General features: G+C 56.4%; 1 protein-coding gene across 2 annotated transcripts in view; it reads left to right on the forward strand.

The window, feature by feature from the left end:
- TMPRSS9 (transmembrane serine protease 9) overlaps window positions 1-11,734 on the forward strand; it is a 30,212-nt gene extending 18,478 nt beyond the window's left edge. For both annotated transcript variants that reach the window (XM_060094711.1, XM_060094712.1), the window contains 10 exons: window positions 514-650; window positions 1,408-1,726; window positions 3,031-3,202; window positions 3,644-3,915; window positions 4,489-4,625; window positions 7,190-7,586; window positions 9,616-9,787; window positions 10,463-10,728; window positions 10,865-11,001; window positions 11,482-11,734. In XM_060094711.1, the coding sequence (XP_059950694.1) occupies window positions 514-650; window positions 1,408-1,726; window positions 3,031-3,202; window positions 3,644-3,915; window positions 4,489-4,625; window positions 7,190-7,586; window positions 9,616-9,787; window positions 10,463-10,728; window positions 10,865-11,001; window positions 11,482-11,643 (2,171 nt within the window). In that variant the 3' untranslated portion in view covers window positions 11,644-11,734. The remainder of the gene's footprint in view (window positions 1-513; window positions 651-1,407; window positions 1,727-3,030; window positions 3,203-3,643; window positions 3,916-4,488; window positions 4,626-7,189; window positions 7,587-9,615; window positions 9,788-10,462; window positions 10,729-10,864; window positions 11,002-11,481) is intronic.
- The last annotated feature ends 3,176 nt before the right edge of the window (window positions 11,735-14,910 follow it).

The following is a 14,910-nucleotide window of genomic DNA, read 5'->3' on the forward strand; positions in this document are numbered from 1 at the left end:
AGAAAAATAAGGCAGGGGTTGAGGGGAGGGGGCTGCAATTTAAAATAGGAGATGAGAGGAGGAAAGCGGACAGATTCTGCAGGGACAAGCATTCTAGGCAGCCAGAACGGCATGTGCAAAGGGCCTGGGGTGCCAGGGTAGGTGATCCAAGCTTGGGTACTTGGATTGAGCTGGGCGGGTGTGGGGGGGGAACACCCTGGAGTATTTGAGGAAAAGGCTACGTAATCTGATTTAATGTTTAGCCAAGATGGGGCTACGGCTGGGCTAAGAAAAGATTCCAGCAGGTAAGGGGGAGCTCAGGGCGGGCAGGTTTGGGGAGGGGAGGGGAGGAGCCTAGTCTTGGGGCGTTAACTTTGATGTCACTTAGCTGTCCAGGCTGAGAGGGTGGTCAGTGGGCATTGATGGACTTGGCTTATTTCTGACCTGGGGCTGCAGCAGCTCAGCCTCCTGGCTCGGGGTGGCTGCCAGGGTCCTGGAGTGCTCACCCTGCTTGTTTCTCCCCATGCTGGGCAGTCGTCAAGCCGGAGATGCTGCAGAAAGCCACCGTAGAGCTGCTGGACCAGGCCCTGTGCGCCAGCCTGTATGGCCACTCGCTCACCGACAGGATGCTGTGTGCCGGCTACCTGGATGGGAAGGTGGATTCCTGCCAGGTGAGCCCGGTGCCTGGGAAAGAAGCCAGAGGCGCCAGACGATGCCTTGCCAGCCCCTGAGGTGGCTGGGAAAGGCCCCCAGGTTTCCCACCCGAGGTTCCCCTCTCCCCGGAAGGGGGAGTCTTCTGTTGCTGGTCCACCACCAAGATTTCCTCTGCTTGGTTTGTCACATGGCTGTGGATTTCCTTTTTCTTTTTAGTTTATATCTTTGCTCTCCTTTCTAAGGCCTGGTGGGTGGGGAGCGGCTGCTACATGTGCTCAGGGTACCACATCAGTGCCAGAAGCTGGAGAAAACAGCGGGAAATAGTAAGAGTGAGCTTGTGTTTAAGGATGAAAGAGTCACGGTAAGCTGGGTGTGAGAAGGCAAAGGATAGCAAGACAGGATGAGTGAAGGCAGATGCGGCCCTGCAGGAGGACGCTGCATGATGATTGGAGGTTCCTAAGCCACTGGTGACATTACCCAAGGTCTGCTGGGCTAAGGAGAGAAGGGGATATTGTTTATTTGGGTTGGGTTTTTAACTGCCAGTGGTAGAACTGAAAGAGGTCTTAGAGATCTCATAGTCCAACTGTCCTATTTTATTTTTTTAGAAGAGGAGACTGAGGTTCCGAGATGTGTATCAGCCCACGTGTGCTCTGTGAGCGCGTGGGGAGGAGGCCCCCAACCAGGGCTCCTTCTCTGACCATGTGGCTCTGGGATTGGGACTGGCTGCAGCCAGGGAGCCCCGACCCCTCCTGAGGGTGTGCCTTTGTCTCCCAGGGTGACTCGGGGGGCCCCCTGGTCTGCGAGGAGCCCTCCGGAAGGTTCTTCCTGGCTGGCATTGTGAGCTGGGGAATTGGCTGTGCAGAAGCCCGGCGTCCGGGGGTGTACGCCCGAGTGACCAGGCTGCGTGACTGGATCCTGGAGGCCATTGCCGCTGCGAGCAAGCCTCTGGCCCCCACGGCGGCTCCTGCCCCAGCCATCCCCAGCACCGCCTGGCCCACCAGCCCCCAGAGCCCGGTGGTCAACACACCCACCAGACCTACGCTGGCCCCCAGCGCCGTGCCTCTCGACTCAGCCACTGCTTCTAAGCCACAAGGTACTTTCTGGGGAGACAGCAGAAGTGGGTGTCCGCTCCGTGCGGGGTTGGGTGGATTGGTACTGGCTTTCTGAAGCTCTCTGTGGGGAAGAGATGGGTGATCGATTAGTGATGTCTGTCAAATGCCCAGGCAAAGGCTAGTGGTCATGCTTCACATTTACTGCCTGATAACACCTACTGCCGGCCTGGAGGAGGGTGTACTCAGAATATCCTGAAGGGTCAGCAAGAGGCCAGTGACCATGACGATGGGGCCAGGGTGGGAGAGCGACTGACCTGGGGTTATTGCAGACACAAGCACCCACACGAAGCACACAAATTCTCCACCTGTCTCGACTTTGTGGTTTCCAAGGACCCAGGTCCAGTCACTGCCCGGATCTGATACTGATCCACCTTTGTGGTCCCACAGACCTGCGCGGCTCAAAGCCAGTCGAAACTCTGCCTCTTTTTTTATTTTTTTTAACACAAAAATCTCCTTTATTCTTGGTTGCTCCTACTCAATCATTTAACAATTCAAGATTTATACTGTAATTAATAATGTGAAATTCTGACAGACAGTGGTATACAAAGTGGTATACAAAGTGGTATACAAAAATGTGCCCCCCATCTTTATTAAATATTTACAAATAAAGAGTAGGAAGAATAGTAAAGTACACTCCCATTAGAAAGAATACATGATTTATGTTGAGTACATACCAGTTTTTCAAAGTACTGTGTACCTGGCCAAAGATATATTGCTAAAGACACACATACACAGGGGTACACACACATGCATACAATCAACATCACACAACACATAGAAAAAGTTATATGTTACAAAAAATTTTTTGATATATTGTTTTTGCCTATGGAAGTGAATATCAAATTAACTTTTTTTCATTTTTTCCTGCTTATTTTATTATTTATTTTTTTAAAAATTTTTTATTAGAGTGTAGTTGTTTAATTCTGCCTCATTTAAAGTTACCTGCACCCACCCTGCCCCCAACCCCGTAACAACCCGACTCTGCCTTTGTCCACAGCTGCCTGGGCTGTGGCCTGTCTGCCGCGCTGACACTGGTGGGGACAGGGCTGCTGTGATTTTATCTTCTTTTTCGCCCATATCCCCCCAGCTGGGCCGCGTACTTGTACTTGCTTAAAACCTTAGGGCTCCTTTAAGCCTCGATTTCTTCATGTGTGTGACGGGATGATTGTGCCCTGGCCCAGCCAGAGCCCAGAGGCTGTGTCCCGAGGCCCCTCTGAAACCAGGGTGGTACTGCCGCCCGCCGAGCGGGCTGAGATGCGCGAGCCCTCCTGTCTCGTCCCCGCAGAGTGTGGGGCCAGGCCTGCGCTGGAGAAGCCCACCCGGATCGTGGGCGGATTCGGGGCCGCCTCCGGGGAGGTGCCCTGGCAGGTCAGCCTGAAGGAGGGTTCCCGGCACTTCTGTGGAGCCACCGTGGTGGGGGACCGCTGGCTGCTGTCTGCCGCCCACTGCTTCAACCAGTAAGGCCCCCTCGGCTCCCCCGTCATCACTGGGTGCCCCCACCATCAAATCCCCGTGCATGCAGGGACCACTTAGGCCCCAGCAGGTGGCCAGGGTCACGTCCAGCTGCGGGGGGTAGGGGGCAGATGGGGGGCAGCGTGAAGTAGGGGACTCTGGGGAGTGGCTTCCAGGAGGATCCTGTCGAGCTGTTCTGTGAGGGACACAGAGGGGCCGAGTTGGGGGGCAGGCTCCTCCCCGCCACTCAAGGGCAGGTGGCATTGACCTCTGATTGTCACAAAGCCGTGGGGGTCTCATGCCTTCTTGTCCCAGAAGGAAATGAGGCCCGGGGGGGCTCCCTGCCTTGCCCATGGTCTCGTGGTGCCCTCCCCGGGACCTGGGTCCCGCAGCTCTGCCCGGTGCCCTGGGGGCGGCAGGGAGTCTGAGCGGTCCCTTCCCGGCAGCACAAAGGTGGAGCTGGTGCGGGCCCACCTGGGCACTGCGTCCCTCTCGGGCGTCGGCGGGAGCCCCGTGAAGATGGGGCTCAGGCGGGCGGTGCTGCACCCCCAGTACAATCCCAGCATCCTGGACTTCGACGTGGCCGTGCTGGAGCTGGCCAGGCCCCTGGTCTTCAACAAGTACGTGCAGCCTGTCTGCCTGCCCCTGGCCATCCAGAAGTTCCCCGTGGGCCGCAAGTGCGTGATCTCTGGATGGGGCAACACGCAGGAGGGAAACGGTGAGCCTCCGCACCCCCCACTCCCGCCTGGGGCTCTGGTCCCACACCGCCCGCAAACCACTCACCTCTCCACTAACTCAGGGCCCAGTGCGGCTGCTTTTTAATAGATGGTTTTACTGGCACGCAGCCACGCCCACTCACTTACTGATAGCCCCGGGCAGCTTTCCTGCTACAAAAGCAGAGCTGAGTGGTCCCAACAGGCTGTCTGGCCTGTAAAGCAGAACATATTTACTCTGTGGCTCTTAATGGAAAAAGTTTGGGGACCCTTGTGTTATATACCCTTCACAGGCCCCCCCAAGAGTTAATGCTTCCTTTGAAACCTCAGAGTAGCCCCCTTGCAGGTCACCCAAGGTGCTAGGGAATCCGCTCAGGGACAGTGGTGAGATTCTAGGGTGGGACCCGCCTCCTTCTCACTGTGTGACTTTACATCGCTGCAAGGCCATGGGCCTCCGGGCCTTGGCCTGTAGGATGGGGATGGCACCTCCCTCGGGGCTTGTGGTCAGAGTGAAGCCGGCTACTGAACAGTGGTCCCTGTGTAAGTGGCCCTGGGGGGTGGTCTCCTTGTCCTGGCAGCCACCAAGCCTGACCTCCTGCAGCGGGCATCCGTGGGCATCATAGACCAGAAGGCATGCAGTGCCCTCTACAACTTCTCGCTCACGGACAGGATGATCTGTGCGGGGTTCCTGGAGGGCAAGGTTGACTCCTGCCAGGTGAGTCCAGGAGGGACCCGGTTTAGAGAGATCGTGATACGTCCAAACAGAAGATGAGGCGGCAGTTTCAAAGTATGTGGTGGATCCGCACGAGATACCTACACAGTGATTCTAAAAGCTGCCTCGTGTATGTTAACTGAAGAAAAGCCAATCGCACATGAGTATGTATACGACCACCCTGTCACACTTGACACGTGGTTGACCCATTTTTAAGGGGAAACAAATCAGCTCCAGAACATAAAAAGAAGCTAGCTGAACCATGCTATCAAGGCCAGAGAAAGACACAGGTAAAGAAATTCAGGGAGTTCCCTGGTGGTCCAGTGGTTAGGCTTGGCGCTTTCACTGCCGTAGCCTGGGTTCAATCCCTGGTTGGGGAACTAAGATCCCACAAGCCGCGTGACATGGCAAAAAAAAAAAAAATAAGTAAAAAAATTTAAAAAAAGGAAATGCATAGGCCAGTCTTACTTAGAAGCATAGATGAAAAAACCCTTAATAAAATATTAGCAAATTCAAGCCAGCAGGGTATGTATTACAAGGGAAATACATCACAACCAAAGTGAGTTGATGTCATAGAAAGTTTGGCTCCACACAAGACTATCCATTAATGCTATTCATTGCATTAGTACACTGAAGGGGGGAAACAGGATCATTGTCAAAATCACAGAAAAAAAGCATCTGATAATTTTTAACAACCTTTTTAATTAAAAAATTTAAAAAATTCTAACCCTATGATAGACATATAATGGAAACCTACAGCAAACATCATGCTTTTAAATTTTTCTTTATTTTACTTAAGTATAGTTTACTTACAATGTTGTGTTAGTTTCTGGTGTACAGCAGTGATTCAGTTATACGTCTGTATGTATATAAATATATATATTCTTTTCCATTACAGGTTATTTCAAGATATTGAATATAGTTCCTTGCGCTATACAGTAAAGCCTTGTTGTTTATCTATTTTATATATAGTAGTGTGTATCTGTTAATCCCAAATTCCTAATTTATCCCTCCCCCCTCCCCTTCCCCTTTGGCAACCACAGGTCTGTTCTCTATGTCTGTGAGTCTGTTTCTGTTTCACAAATAAGTTAATTTGTGTCATATTTTTGATTCTACATATAAGTGATATCATATGGTATTTGTCGTTCTCTTTCTGACTTACTTTGCTTAGTACGGTAATCTCTAGGTCCATCCATGTTTTTGCAAATGGTGTCATTTCATTCTTTTTTATGGCTGAGTAATATTCCATTGTATGAATGTACCATATCTTCTTTGTCCATTCATCTGTTGATGGACATTTAGGTTGCTTCCATGTCTTGGCTACTGTAAGTAGTGCTGCTATGAATGTTGGGGGGCATGTATCTTTTTCAATTAAATTTTTTGTATTTTGCAGATATATGCCCATGAGTGAGATTGATGGATCATATGGCAACTTTATTTTTAGTTTTTTTGGGGGGCTGCGCCACACAGCATGCGGGATCTTAGTTCCCCGACCAGGGATCGAACCCGTGCCCCCTGTAGTGGAAGCATGGAGTCCTAACCATTGGACCGCCAGGGAAGTTGCTACTTTTAGTTTTTTAAGGAACCTCCACACTGTTCTCCACAGTGGCTGCACCAACTTACATTCCCACCAATGGTGTAGGAGGGTTCCCTTTTCTCCACACCCCCTCCAGTATTTGTTATTTGTAGACTTTTTAATGATGGCCATTCTGACCAGCATGAGGTGGTACCTCATTGTAGTTTCGATTTGCATTTCTGTAATAATTAGTGATGTTGAGCATCTTTTCATGTGCCTGTTGGCCATCTGTTTGTCTTCTTTGGAGAAATGTCTATTTAGGTCTTCTTCCCGTTTTTCGATTGGGTTGTTTGTTTTTTTGTTATTGAGTTGTATGAGCTGTTTCTATATTTTGGAGATTGAGCCCTTGTCGGTTGCATCATTTGCAAGTATTTTCTCCCCTTCTGTAGGTTGTCTTTTCGTTTTTGTTTTTTTTTATGGTTTCTTTTGCTGTGCAAGCTTGTAAGTTTGATTAGGTCCCATTTGTTTATTTTTGCTTTTATTTCTATTGCCTTGGGAGACTAACCTAAGAAAACATTGGCACGATTTATGTTAGAGAATGTTTTGCCTACGGTCTCTCCTAGGTGTTTTATGGTGTCACGGCTTACTTTTAAGTCTTTAAGCCATTCTGAGTTTATTTTTGTGCATGGCATGAGGGTGTGTTCTAACTTCACTGATTTACATGCGGCTGTCCTGCTTTCCCAACACCACTTGCTGAAGAGACTATCTTTTTCCCATTGTATATTCTCGCCCAGGAGAGTTTTCTTTAGGGTTTTCTGCTGTTTCCAATGCAAAAGTAAGAGCAGTCTTGGCTCAGAGAGAGGTGACTTGCTCAAGGTCACGCAAGGTCTCACAGCCCCACATGGGTGTGAGGCCCGTCCTTCTGAGGTCCTGTGCGTGTCCAGCTCTGCTGAGGAGTTTCTCCCACTCGTGGCAGCACGGGAGCGCCTGGCAGTGCTTCTGTGGAGAGGGTGCCGGTATCGTCAGCCGGCCCTCTGTCCTTCCTTTTCAGGGTGACTCTGGGGGACCCCTGGCCTGTGAGGAGACGCCTGGCGTGTTCTATCTGGCGGGGATTGTGAGCTGGGGCATCGGCTGTGCTCAGGCCAAGAAGCCAGGCGTGTACACCCGCATCACCCGGCTGAAGGGCTGGATCCTCGCCATCATGTCCTCCCACTCCCTCTCCACGCCCCTGCCGCCCACCACGAGGACGCCCACCAGCAGTCACCCTGCCAGGACGACGGCTGGCCTCATGGTCCTGGGGGTCGTGGCCAGCAGACCCACCCCCTGGGCCACCAGCAGGGTGACCAGCCAACCTGCCAACAGGACCACCACCGCCATGACCACCACCACTAGGGGACAGACGCCACTTCCACATGCCACGGAGACCACCGTGGGCTCCCAGCTACCAGGTACCCAGAGAAACGGAGTGACGTGGCTGGGTGGCGGGAGTCCTGTGTCAGTTGCTAGGGCTGCCATCACAGCGTCCCAGTCTGGGGGGTGGAGATGGAGGTGTCGGCAGGGCTGGAACCCTCTGAGGCCTCTCTCCTCGGTGTGAGGACGGCCATCTTCTCCCCACATCCTCATGTGGTCTCCCCGCTGTGGGTGTCTGTGTCCTAATTTCCTCTTATTATACGGACACCAGTCATGCTGGATTAGGGCCACCCGAACAACTTCATTTTACTTTAATTGTCTCTTTAAAGGCCCCATCTCCAAAAGTCCCATCCTGAGGTTCTGGGGGTTAGGGCTTCCACTTATGAATTTTGGAGGGGACACAAGTCAGACCATCGTAGGCCCCGACGGCAGGGACCCGGCACTGACAGGGCAGATGCACATGTAACGGCTGGTCCCACAGGCCTAAGGGCGGGGTACAACAGGGCAGTAACTGGCTGACAGATGTGACAGAGAACATGGCCCTGAGCTTGTGTCTGGGATGTGGAGTTCATTTTTATAAAATATTAATCAGAACCATATGAAACTGCCAGATTTCTGGGTCAAAAATAAAGCCCCATCAAATGTAGGCAATTTCCTACGGCTCAAATAGATGCCGTCCACAGTGTCCCAGGCACCAAGCAAAGAATGGGGCCCGGCTTCTGTTCCCCACCCTTCATTGCCCCCCACATTCACACAGAGGCTGGCCCAGTCAGCCCAAGTCCCCAGACACAGACCTGCACCCACAAAGTCAGGGTTATGGGCTCGCTGCAGCAAGGCAGCGCACACCAAAGAACCAAGGGGTGGCTCACCAAACAGAGGGAGAGGCAGGCGCTGTGGGATCCAGGGCAGAAGGGGTGGAGGGGATGCTGAGGAAGCAGAGTTTGACTGGCTCAGAGCAAAGCAGACCACGTGCCAGGAGTCTGCACATGGTGCCTCTCCGGGGACCACAAGAAAGTCGAGTCCAGAGACCCCTCAGCTGAGGTGCTGGACTGGGCTGGAAATCAGGGCAGAGTCTCTGTGACTGAGATCCTCCAGGCTCAAGGGGACCTCGCTGCCCCTGCCCATCCAGCAGGGATGCTCAGAGGAGGCGGCGTGTTGATACTTTACGGCTGCAGCGTGTCCTTGGGAGAAATACTGGTTCTTGTTAACTCTGCAGCCGGCTGTCTCTGGGTCGGGCCTCCAGCCTGGTGATTCTTCCTTTTCCAGTAGCTACAGTTCTCAACGTGGGGGCCAGGAGGTGGAGGAGGGTTCCTGACATGGCACATATTGTTCCGTGCCTTCCCCGACCATGGAGGGCAGGGGAGGCGGCTGGCTGGTGGGAGACAGGGCTGGGGAGGGGGCACTGGCTGTAGAGCTGGAAAACAGCCTGTGGGAATTATCAGATGTGTACCTGAGCGCCCCCCCACCGGGTGCTGACGGCGGTCCCTGCAGCACTCCTCGGAGCTACCCATTTGGTCTTCCTACTCTTGTGTTCTGAGGGTGCACCCTGTGCTGCAGGTGGCGGAGGGTGTCTGTCACAGGACGGAGGGACTACCCTGGGAAGGACACTGGGTCACTAGACCCAGGTAAAGAGCCCCTGACAGGGCATCCCGGAAGACCAGCCAGTGCAGGAGCTGGTGAGACCAGGCGGGGCCTCCTGGCAAGCAGCTGGGGTGTGCAAAGGCCCTGGGGCAGCAGGGAACTGGGCTCCTAGGGGACTGAAAGAGGCCTGGGAGGAGTGGGGAGCGACAGGGGATGCTGGCCTGGCCCCCAGGTGAGGCCCCAAGGCTGAGGTTACAGGAACCAAACTTAAATGCATTATCTGAGAAAAGCCCAGAAGAGGCTCGTTTGTAGGACCAAGCGCCAGGCCCAGGGTCCCTGGGGGAAGGCGTTTTCCCGAGGTGGGTCCCCCACCCCACTCCCTGCTCCCAGGTGCCGCTACCCGGGGCTGTGCGCAAGGGCGGAGCTGGGCGGTCTGCATGGAGGAGGTGTGGTCTGACCGCCGACCCACGCCCGCCTCTTCGGCAGACTGCGGCCTGGCGCCGACAGCAGCGCTGACCAGGATCGTGGGCGGCAGCGCCGCGGGCCGCGGGGAGTGGCCGTGGCAGGTGAGCCTGTGGCTACGGCGGCGGGAGCACCGCTGCGGGGCCGTGCTGGTGGCCGAGAGGTGGCTGCTGTCGGCAGCGCACTGCTTTGACGTGTGAGTCCCACCCGCCCCGAATGGCCGGTGTCTGGGACCCAATCGTAGACCGAAAACTCAGGGTGTGGCGCCTCCACGCCTTTGCCTGGAAAGCCCTTTCCCCGACACCTGCTGCCCCAGGCCGTACCCTCCTCCGCACAGCCCTCCCCTGGCCACACAAGGCAGCGGGGCGAAGTCCAGTCCCCAACCCCCACCAAACGGGACGGCCCCAGGCCGGGTCTCCGGGCCAGCAGGACACCTCCATCCCTAGCCATCCTGCTCGGACTGGCACCACCCTAAAGGTCACCCAGTCGGGAGTCCCCTTCCTGGCAGGGTGTGCAGTAGGAGGACCAGGCCAGGGGCCCTGCCCTCCACGGCGAAACCCAGCTCAGGATGCGCCTCGCAGTGCCGAGCTCAAAGCGGGTGGGCAGGCGGGAGAGCCGTAATATTTGGTGGAAATGGACACAGCTTGTAGTGTCACCTCAGTGCCTGGGGGCCAGCTGGGCGCGGGGCCCCCCCTCGTCCTCCTCGCTGTTCTAGGACAAAGGGACGACTCAACCGAGGTCAAGTGCCCCATCTGAGGTTCCCCAGCCGACCGCGGACGCAGCCCCCGCGGGGCAGGGTGCCGGGGAGCCCCGGGCGAGCAGCGCCGGGGTGCGGGGACCTGGGCGGACGCTTGTCCCCGACGTCCCGCAGCTACGGGGACCCCAAGCAGTGGGCGGCCTTCCTGGGCACGCCGTTCCTGAGCGGCGCCGAGGGGCAGCTGGAGCGCGTGGCGCGCATCCACAAGCACCCTTTCTACAACCTCTACACGCTGGACTACGACGTGGCGCTGCTGGAGCTGGCGGGGCCCGTGCGCCGCAGCCGCCTGGTGCGGCCCATCTGCCTGCCCGAGCCCGCGCCCCGGCCCCCCGACGGCGCGCGCTGCGTCATCACCGGCTGGGGCTCCGTGCGTGAGGGAGGTAGGCGCTGATGGGCCCCCCGCCCCCCAAGGGTTAAGGGTCCGGGGGCGTCGGGAAGGACCCCGCCTGCGCCCCCATCGGGAGTCCCAACGGGGCAGGGCGGGCGCGGGCCCACCAGGTCCCGTCTCGCCCGCAGGCTCGATGGCGCGGCAGCTGCAGAAGGCGGCCGTGCGCCTCCTCAGCGAGCAGACGTGCCGCCGCTTCTACCCGGTGCAGATCAGCAGCCGCATGCTGTGCGCGGGCTTCCCGCAGGGCGGGGTGGACAGCTGCTCGGTGAGCACACTGTGCAACTGGACCGGGGCTCGGGGGGCCAGGCCCCACCCTGCGGTGTGCTTCCTCGGTTAGATCAAACAGGGCACCTTTTGGGTCTCCGAGTTTCCACGGACAACCACTTCGTGGACACCCCTAAGAAGCCGGCGTTCCCCCCACCGCACCCTCCCCTGCCCCTCAGAGGGTCAGGAACAGGCCGGGCAGAGGCTGTGGCCTGAAGCCCGGTTCTGCTCCTGGACCGCCAGGCGGGTGCCCACCACTGTCTGCCAGGCGGATGAACGCTCACCCGAGCACTGAACCAATTTCCCAGATAATACGAGTGAGGCTCACAGGGGAAGCCACTAGCTGGGGTCACAGGGGGAGCCCAGGTGAGACTCCCGTGGTGGCCCAGGAGCACACAGATCAGGCCAGCCCACCCTTGGCTGCTGCCGGGGAGGTGCTGCCTGCTCTGAGTGCCTTTCCTCTCTCCTCTCCTCTCCTCAGGGTGACGCTGGGGGACCCCTGGCCTGCAGGGAGCCCTCTGGCCGGTGGGTGCTAACTGGGGTCACCAGCTGGGGTTACGGCTGCGGGCGACCCCAGTTCCCGGGCGTCTACACCCGGGTGGCTGCTGTGAGAGGTTGGATCGGGCAGAACATCCAAGAGTGACCACCACACGGCTGCCCAGGCCTGGGACCGGCGACGTGAAGGTGGCAGACCAGCCGGCCACCCTTCCAGAGGAGGGGGTCCAGGTGGCAGGCGGGGGGTGGAGAGGTTGTGGGTAACTGGGGTGCAATCTAACTGCATATTTTGTTCCAATAAACACAGCCCCTCGTCTGCACCCCGCTGGCTCAGCCCTCCGTGTCACAGAAACGACAACTGCCTGCCCCTCAGCCAGGGCCCAGAGGTGGGAGGAAAGATGGGGGCGGGGAGGCCTTCCCAGAGAGGGCCACCCCCAGCCTTGGGCAGCCTCACCTTCGAGGCTCCCTTTTATGTGACTGACGCTCCCTGTCACCTGGGAACCTAGGAGTGCTCAGGAAAGAAGGGGAGGGGGGCGCTGAGGCTCAGTCCCCACAGAGGCCCCTACAGGGGAGACGCACAGGGTTCTCTGCACAGGGTTCTCTCCACCGCACTCAGCATCTATTTGTGTGACCCCAGGAGGTCACGGTTCAGAAGGGGTGTGGCCACAACTCCCAGGTCCAAAGCCGGATGCTATGCCCAGGGAATTAGGTTGATCGCCCCGAGCGTGTTGCCAGAGCTGCTCCAGGTCAACTCTCCAGCTCCGACCCTTAGGAGCATCCTTGCTCACGACCCTCCGACCCCCCCACCTTTAGCGGGAGTGAACACAATCTTTTTAAGTTAAAGGGTCCAGAGCTACACACACACACACACAAAGAAAAAAACCAAATGGAACCACTGGGACCAAGATGGCGACAAATCTGACCTCCAACAGAATCAAGTCTCGTTATACGCTGATTTGACTACATTAGCATATTAAATGACACACCCACCGGCAGCCAGGACCAGGTATTAAGGATCAAAAACAGGATAAAAAGGGGGTGACCCCCCCACTCCCTCCAAAAAGTCCTGCCCCTCCCCCGCAGACTACTACATATGGGTCCCCATCATTAGCCTCACTCCTCCTCCCTTTAAAATTAAATCCCCCTCGCCAGGTGGGCGAGAAGTCCGTCTGTGAACTTAGCTCCCGCTTCTCCAGCCTTTGGCCACTGAATAAAACTTGCGCATCTCAGCTTCTGATTCCTATTCACCCACTACCGAATCGAATGGAAAAAGGACCCCACCCCCACCCCGAGGCAGCCAGCCTTGGCCAGGCGAGCGGGGTCCATACGATTTAATGCGGCAACAAATTTTGGTGCCCAACGTGGGGCCCATTCCGTCCTGTAACTCAGGGCTGAACTCACTGACCCAGGGCTGACAAGGCCAGCTAAATAACTGGGCAGTGTGCCCCAATTCTGAACCTCTGGGCCAGTGAGGGCTACTGAATTTAGTCTGAGATCTAAAAGCAGCCAAGGATCAAGTGGAGTGCTCCCCAGGTAAAGGCCCCCCGCGCAGCGTATCTACAGCAAGGACGCTTGCTACAGACTGGGGCAGTGCCCAGGGGACACCTGACACGGGGTGGGTGCTGACCCCGCTCCGGCCGAGGTTTGGCTGTGAGGGTTGGCAAGTGAAGGGAAAGGATCCTGGTCGTCTCGTGGGAGACAGACCTCAGTCTAGAGGACTGGACTGGGCAGTTGGTCATCTAAATAGAGCCAACCCCCTGGCAAGGGGAGAGGCAAGATCGCACAATTGGTTGCCCAGTTGGACTGGTTCCCGGCAAGGGGACGGGACTGAACAGGAAGCCCTCCAGAGGCCACGGCGTGGCAAGAACGCCTCCTTGTTTCATATCTGTGTGATGTGAGCCCTAGTCTCTGTTCTTGGCCTGGGGAAGCGTCAGGCTCTGATCCGTGTGGCCTCGCCTGTCCTAACGCTCTTGGAAGTAGACGTGCCGCAACCATAGGTACAGGCTGAGCGCTTACAGGCCACTAGGGCGCTCACCACCAAACAGACTCTCGTGAAAGGGTGCGTTGGTCGTGGACCAGGGTAGGTGAGCACCAGGCCCACTGCCGACTGGAAGCACGCAGTAGAACGCTCAGCCCCACCCGCTGCAGAGTTCCCACCTCTAGGCTCTACTTGGAAACCCAAGAGCGCATCTTGTGTTGGTTCCTCTTGCCCTAACTGGCCATCCCGGGCAGGGTCCACGTCTCTCTCAGGCAGGTCTCTTCCCGCTACCCTCCATCGCAGGTCCCTAGGGATCCCTTCTCTGAGACACAAACCCTTTAAAAATCTTGCTTTGCCAGATTTCAGGAAAACCACTTTGCCTGGCTGGGGAAGGAAGAGGACCTCCACGTTGTCCGAAGGCCTTGGGTACTTGTAGCTGAGAGTAGAGAAAATTGGATACATATCAGATGGGCATTCGGCCTCCCTGCCTGGTTACCTGTCACCGAGCAGGGACAGGCCCTCTTTGAACAGACCTCCTTGCCTGCCAGGGGGGCCCTGCGGGCAATTCGCCTGACTGGAGAGAGAACCCTTATTTCCTACTCCGCCTTCACCCTATCTCCAGAGACCGGTGGCTGAAAGCACCCACCTACACTGAGTATCTCCTACAGCCCCACAATGGGTCTGGGAATATCAAGTCGCTGAATTAAAAGGGGGCTTTATAACCAAGGCCCTCTCAGACAGCGCCTCCCCTTCCAGCCCCTATGCAGACTGGTTCAGGTTTCAGTTAGAGCGCCAAGACCTCTTGGTGTGGGATCCATACTCTTATCAACCCTGGAACTCCCTTCTCCCCACAGCACTTTTCAGAATGCAAATAGTGGACTTCCCTGGTGGCTCAGTGGTTAAGAATCCGCCTGCCAAGGCAGGGGACACGGGTTCAATCCCTGGTCCGGGGGGATCCCACATGCCGCGGAGCAACTAAACCCGTGCACCACCACTACCGAGCCTGCGCTCTAGAGCCCGTGAGCCACAACTACTGAGCCCATGTGCCATAACTACTGAAGCCCGTGCACGTAGAGCCCGTGCTCTGCAACAAGAGAAGCCGCTGCAATAAGCCCACTCACCGCAACTAGAGAAAGCCCAGGCACAGCAACGAAGACCCAACACAACCAAAAATAAATAAATAAAATTTTAAAAAAACCCAAAACGCGAGGTTACTTCTAATCTCTCTCCAGGTATTGGAGTCTCAGCCTGAGGGTCCTCATGACCTCCTCCCTCCACCAAGGGCAGCTACTCCCCTTCTGACAGTTCACCTGAGACTCCTGAGTCATCTACCCCTACCTCTCCTGGTTCCCTGATGCCTTCTACTCCCCCTAATCCACCCCCCGCTACCTGCTGCCCCCTCCCCGACTCTCCCACCTCCATCTCTCCACAGCTCCC

This window comes from Mesoplodon densirostris, chromosome 3, assembly GCF_025265405.1.
Source record: "Mesoplodon densirostris isolate mMesDen1 chromosome 3, mMesDen1 primary haplotype, whole genome shotgun sequence".
Lineage (NCBI taxonomy): Eukaryota > Metazoa > Chordata > Mammalia > Artiodactyla > Ziphiidae > Mesoplodon > Mesoplodon densirostris.